Source organism: Piliocolobus tephrosceles, chromosome 5, assembly GCF_002776525.5.
Source record: "Piliocolobus tephrosceles isolate RC106 chromosome 5, ASM277652v3, whole genome shotgun sequence".
Taxonomy (NCBI): domain Eukaryota; kingdom Metazoa; phylum Chordata; class Mammalia; order Primates; family Cercopithecidae; genus Piliocolobus; species Piliocolobus tephrosceles.
In genome coordinates, this window is record NC_045438.1 from 131,740,760 (window position 1) to 131,747,435 (window position 6,676).

The following is a 6,676-nucleotide window of genomic DNA, read 5'->3' on the forward strand; positions in this document are numbered from 1 at the left end:
GAGACCAGCCTGGGTAAAATGGTGAAATCCCATCTCTACAAAAAATTAAAAAATTAGCTAGGCACAGTGGCACACACCTATAGTCCCAGCTACTTGGGAGGCTGAGGTGGGAGGATTACCTGAGCCCGGGAGATGGAGGCTGTAGTGAGCCATGTTTGTGCACTCCAGCCTGGGCAACAGAGTAAGACTCTATCTCAAAAAAAAAGAAAAAAAAAAAAAAAGACTTCATGCCTCCCCCATCTCAGACCAATTAAATGGTTGGTGGTGCTTCAGTACAGGCATTGTTTTTTACATTTTTAAAATTAATTTACTGTGTGTTCTTCACCAGTACTCTTTAAAAGCTCCCCAGGAGACACAAATGAGCAGCCCCAGTTGAAAACCACACTATGGTACCACCAGTCTGGGGTTACCTGGGGCTTTCCCAGTTTCAGCACTGGAAGCCCCATGGCCCAGGAGCCCCCTCCCCACAAGGCAAACTGAGACACTTGGTTGTCCCCTTTCTAGAAAGGAATGGACCCATATTTTCTGCATCCCAGATCGGGACACATGGCCTGAGCGCAGATGGCTGAATCAATTCTGTGAAAGCACCACTTGGGGCAGTGGGTCCTGAGGCCACAGGGTTGGTCTGTGGCAGGAGCTGGGTTCAGGGTGGGAAGAGGTGGGCACAGAGCGGCTGGTAGTGGCTGGCAGTGGCTCAGTCGGACAGGTCCCCGTCGTTGGGCCAGCTGGGACTGCATCCACTGGCCGCCCGCCCCATGGCCTTCACCCAGCGGCCCTTCAGCTCCTCCGTCTCGGCCTTGAAAGTGTAGAGTTGGCCTGACTGCTGTAGCTGGAAGACCCGAGGGTCCCCCTGGGGCCCAACGGTCACCTGGTAGCCCAGCAGGGGGATGGAGGTGTGAGCCCTCATGTCCTGGGGGGAGGAGAGAGCAGTGGGCCACTGTCCCCTCTCAGTCCTACTGCCCTAGATAGCCATTGTGAAGGTAACAGCCACTCACGCACAGCTCACACCTCAAACCCCCATGGGTTGGGGGTGGGCTGGTGAAGGCCATCGAGGAAGAGGAGAGAAGAAATGGCTGCCTCTGAGGGCAAAGCAGTGGTGACCTAGAGTCAAGGCCCAATTCTGAAACTTACTAACCTTGAGACTCCAGAAAACCACATCCTCATTGGGCCTCAGTTTCCCTATCTGACATATGGAGCTAGCAATATTCACCCCTGACCCCCATCACACACAAGCTGTGGGAAGGCCAGGGCCTGGTGGGGGACGGGCAGATGGTGGCCTTACCTGAGGGGCAGCGTAGACATAGAGCACAAGGGGGTCATCCCGAGGGATCACACACCAGCCCCGGGGGCCACTCTTGCCCCACTTGTCCCCGATGAGCTGCAGGAAGCTGCACATCAGGCTCTGGTCAGGCATAGCTGAGGACCCTTTCTAAAAGCAGAAGGAGGGACTGTCAGGGAGCACAGCAGCCACAAGTGCCAGATGTTGGTCTGGGGGCTTGACAATCACTATCTCCAATCCTTACAGCAGTACTGAATGGAGAGGTCCTCGGTCCTTGAGACTCAGAGAGGTCCCATCAAGTGCCTGTGATCACACAGCTAGCTGGCCAGTGGCAGAGCTGCGGTCAAACGCCAGCCTGCCTGAACCTGTCGTGTGTGTGCCCACAAGGGGCAGGTGCCAGGAGGGTGCCTGGAGCTGCTCCAGGAAACAGAATTGGGCCCTGTGAAGGGGCTGAGCATCTCCAGGGGCAGGCTGTTGTTGCCTAGTGGTCAGGGGGGTCCTGGGTCTGGAAGAATGGGGAGGATTGGAAAGGGGACAGATGCTCATGGAAAGAGGCCAACTTTTTTTTTTTTATTTTTATTTTTTTTTTGAGACGGAGTTCCGCTCTTGTTGCTCAGGCTGGAGTGCAATGGTTCAATCTCGACTCATTGCAACCTCCACCTCCTGGGTTCAAGAGATTCTCCTGCCTCAGCCTCCTGAGTAGCTGGGATTACACGCATGCACCACCATGCCCAGATGATTTTTTTTGTGTGTGTGTATTTTTAATAGAGACGGGGCTTCACCATGTTGGCCAGGCTGGTCTCGAACTCCTGATCTCAGGTGATCCATCCACCTCGGCCTCCCAAAGTGCTGGGATTACAGGTATGAGCCATCCCACCTGGCCAAAAGAGGCCAACTTGAACCTGGGAGTGAATCTCAGCTGGCACAGGCTGGACCTTCTCCCACCTCCCCGAGACAGTGGGATGTCAACCTGGCCTTCATGAGGGAGGGGCAGTGGATGGTGGTACCGATGCCGGGCTGGGTGACATTGTATTTGTGGTGCTTAGCTGAGCACAGTTGTACCCCCACAAGGGAGCACCTGTGGGGGCAAGTGTGGCTCAGTGAGGCCCCCAGGGTGACAGAAAGAACATCTGTGGCTGAGATCAGAGAGCTGGCTCCTAACTTGCTGTGTGATCTTGGGCAAATCACTTCTCCAGCCCTGGGTCTCCGTGGGATAAGACCGACTGGCTCCTGGAGTCCCTTTCAGTTAGAATGGAGTCTCCAATCTGTCTGACCTGGAGCCTCAGTGTTCCCATCTGTAAAACGGAATCAGTGACACCAGCTCTTGTCACCCTGGGACTGTTGGTGCAGGACGTGGGGATGTGAACAGGAGCTGTCCAGAGGGGGCGTACTATTGGATGGGGACATAGAGGAAGCGCAGAAGAACGTGGACGACAGCCTGCAGTCAAAGGGAGCCTCCATTTGGTGACAGGCTCCGCACTGCCTGGGCTGTGGGGAGAGACCTGGGGTCTGTGGGCAGAGAGAGGAGGAGGGAAAGGAGGGAGGGTGTGACCACGGCTGGCTTGTTCCTCAGCATTGGACAGTGTCAGCCCAGGGTGGTTGCTGGGCACACATTCCCTGAAAAGAGGACGGATGGTGAGCGTGGGGACAGTGGCCCTCACCTCCAGGATGCCCCGCCTCTTGTCCTCCTTGGCCTCGGGGAGCACCTTTCCGGTGAGGAATGTGTAGCAGTGGAGGCAGACTCGGTTGGGCCTATTGTCGTCGTATTTCAGCTCGGCCCGGTAGTCGGAGCACCTGGCACACACCACCTGAGGAGGACACGCACAGGGGGGCGTGGGGCTGAGACCAGGCACCGGAGGGCTGGGCTGCCTTGGCGGGCAGGTGGGGGCATGAGAGCAACCAGGGACTGGGGGAGGAAAAGAAAGCTTCGAGAGAGGAATGGAGGCAGAGCGGGAATGGTGCCCGATGCTGGTGAGGCCCAACTGCCTGGAGGCTGCAGTGCATGGGGGAGCTCGGGCTCGGGGCTCTTAGGCTGAGAATTCAAGACCCGGCCCCCATCGCGAGGGCCATAACTTCTCTCTCCTCCAGGTTCCCTCTGAGTGAGGGCAGCCGTGAACCCAAGGGCTTGCCCCAGACAGACCGCTGGCATCTGATTCACTTTTCCAAGTGCTGTCCTCTCTGCCATCTCACCTGACTCTCCCAAAGACCCCACCAGGCAAGCAGGGCTAAGTTTTTGTCCTCTCCTGACCCTGAGAGCCACACTGTTAACTGGCAGATAGGCCCTCCACAAACAGGGTGTGTCTTTCAAGACCCACAGTTTAGCTTTAAGACTCAGGTGGACTTTGTATTCTGCACCATCACGGAGTCAAGTGTATTTTCCTTTTTTTTTTTTTTTTTTTCTTGAGACAGAGTCTCGCTCTGTCGCCCGGGCTGGAGTGCAGTGGCTGGATCTCAGCTCACTGCAAGCTCTGCCTCCCGGGTTTACGCCATTCTCCTGCCTCAGCTTCCCAAGTAGCTGGGACTACAGGCGCCCGCCACCTCGCCCGGCTAATTTTTTGTATTTTTTAGTAGAGACGGGGTTTCACCATGTTAGCCAGGATGGTCTCGATCTCCTGACCTCGTGATCTGCCCGCCTCGGCCTCCCAAAGTGCTGGGATTACAGGCTTGAGCCACCGCGCCCGGCCGAGTCAAGTGTATTTTCATCTAAAAATGATAGGCTGGTTGTTTTTACATGGGTACTCTGTGGAGCGGGGCCCACCCTCAGTTCACCACGAAGACATCCCCCCAAGGCTGACATGGATCATGCTGGGAGACCAGGTAAAAGGGGCCTGGGAAGACTCAGAGAGGGACTCTGGGTGCCTCAAGGCATGACTGCAAGGAAGACTTGGCACCACGGGAAGCCCAGCTGTGGGCTTGGAGATGGAGCGCAGGAGAAAGGGGCAGAGCGGGGAGTGTTGTTTGTCAGGCAGCCCCAGCCCTCAGGGAGCTCCTCTGTGTGCCTAGCACAGAGTGTGGCCCGGCAGAAACGTGGAAAAGAAGGCCTGGCCCTGCCCCACCCTCACAAGGATTCCCGTCTGGCAGGCAGGAGAGACAGAAACTGGCACCCGAACCACCGAAAGGATGACTCACTGGCTCAGCAGGCACGAAGGTCTGCACAGGCACGAGAAACCTACGGCCAGGGCACAGCCCCACACGGGGCTTCGGCTACCTTAGGAGCATTTTATTTTTTTATTGAGAGATTTCAATGTTTAAATATAATTAGTAAATTTTTTTCCTCTAACAACTTTTAATTTTGAAAAATTTCAAACCAACAAATTGAACAAATCATACAATGATACCACCCACTGAATTCACTAATTATTAACATTTGTGCCACATTTGCTCTCTGTCTCTATGTGTATTTTATTTTTTTCTGAACCATTTGAGGATAAATTACAGTCATCATGACACCTCACCCTTATACATGCAGCTGGTGTCTCCTAAGAACAAGCCATTCTTCTACCTATCCACGGTATCATGGTCACACTCAGGAAATTTCACATTGATACAATATGATTATTTTTATTTTTTTGAGATGGAGTTTTGCTCTTGTTGCCCGGGCTGGAGTACAGTGGCGCGATCTGGGTTCACTGCAACCTCCACCTCCTGGGTTCAAGCGATTCTCCTGCCTCAACCTCCCGAGTTGCTGGGATTACAAGTGTACAGCACCACACCCAGCTAATTTTTGTATTTTTAGTAGAGATGGGGCTGTTGGCCAGGCTGTTCTCGAACTCCTGGCCTCAGGTGATCTGCTTACCTCGGTCTCCCAAAGTGCTGGGATTACAGGTGTGAGCCACTGCACCCAGCTGATACAATATTATTATCTAGATATGTTACAAAATCAAATTTCTCCCAATGGTCCCAAGAGCGACCTTGATGGCTTTATTTTACCCCAGAAAGAATCCAAGCAAGGATCATACATTTAATTTAGTTGTCAGAATATTTTCTATCTTAAGCTGGAAGGCAGCTACATGCATATTGTTATTCTTTGTGCCTCTTTGTAGTCCACTATTTTAAGTAATTTTTAAAGAACTACTTTCAGTCACAAGTGTGAATCAGTTCAACTCTTATTTACAGATGTGAATCACCAGGAACAGTAGCCAATCCTCACATCCTTTCTGTTTGGCTTTGGGATGTAACTCATCACTGACATCTGAATGCAGGTGTGTTCCCAGTCCTAGAAATGGACTGTGTCCTGATTGCAGTTTAACACGTTTTAGGGACACCTCCCTGACTGGCCCCAACTTGTCCAGCTAGACTCCTCCTGTCCTCTGGAGGTCATCAAAGACTGAGGTTGCAAAGGGCTTCTCTGTTTGCAGAGTAAACAGAGGGGGTTGTGATGTCAACAGAGTACAGCTCAAGTACAGCAGATGCTTAAAAAGCAAAGTGAGATCTGCCTCTGATAACGGGGCCTAGACACAGTTCCTTCCTCAAGAAGCTGGTAGCTCACCCGCACTGGATGCCCTACCTGAGCTATGGAGGAGGGGGAAAGAGAAAGAGAAGGAGAGGGAAGGGAGAGAATGTTTTTTGGTCGAATCCTCACTGCCACACTGGAGGTGGGTTTCATGATCCCCATGGTGGAGGTAAGGAAACTGAGGCCTGAACCAGTAGGCAGAGTTGGCAACAGAATCCATCAGGTGCCAGGATGCTGAGAGTTTGCAGAGAAGAGAGGACAGTTAGCCAAAGCAGGTAGAGAAGAGAGGATGACAGGGGTAGGTGGGTGCATAGTGGGCATGGGCCTGGTGAGGTCGTGGGGCAAGGCCTGAGGGGGTGTGGGGCTGGATGCTCCTCCACTGGAACTGGAGACCATTTCCTAGTTCTGGGTCTCAGGGTCATGGAAAATGATGATAAGAAGGCAGGTAAATTCATAGGATCAGCTTCAGAGGTGCCTTGAACAAGTAATTAAATCCTCAATGGGTCTCACTTTCCCATTTATAAAATGGGAGCATAGCAGCCCCCTGAGGTGTGCTGTGAGGGCCAGATGAGCTCGTGCCCAACGCCACTGGGCTGCACTGGTTGAAGCCAGCAGATTTGGCCAGGATGGGGACAGCAGGGCCTGAGCTGGGAGGGTAGAGGCCCAGGTGGGGCAGGTAGAGGCCTAAATGGGATAGGTGGAGGCCTGGGTGACACAGGTAAAAGCCTAAGTGGGATAGGTGGAGGCCTGGGTGACACAGGTGAGGGCCTAGGTGGGGCAGGTAGAGGCCTAGGTGGGGTAGGTGGAGACCTAGGTGGGGCAGGTGGAGGCTGAGGTGGGACAGGTAGAGGCCTAGGTGGGGCAGGTAGAGGCCTAGGTGGGGCAGGTGGAGGCCTGGGTGGGACAGGTGGAGGCCTGGGTAGGACAGGTGGAAGCCTAGGTGG

At 53.7% G+C, this 6,676-nt stretch overlaps 1 protein-coding gene across 2 annotated transcripts in view; it reads right to left on the bottom strand.

Moving 5' to 3' along the window:
• Positions 1–284: 284 nt before the first annotated feature.
• FGD2 (FYVE, RhoGEF and PH domain containing 2) overlaps positions 285–6,676 on the bottom strand; it is a 24,043-nt gene continuing 17,651 nt past the window's right edge. Inside the window, exons 14-16 of one of the 2 annotated variants that reach the window (XM_023212691.1) lie at positions 2,941–3,087; positions 1,283–1,429; positions 285–910 (exon numbers count right to left, since the gene is read on the bottom strand). In XM_023212691.1, coding sequence (XP_023068459.1) covers positions 695–910; positions 1,283–1,429; positions 2,941–3,087 — 510 coding nt within the window. In that variant the 3' untranslated portion in view covers positions 285–694. The remainder of the gene's footprint in view (positions 911–1,282; positions 1,430–2,940; positions 3,088–6,676) is intronic. The other variant, XM_023212692.1, reaches the window with a different exon arrangement.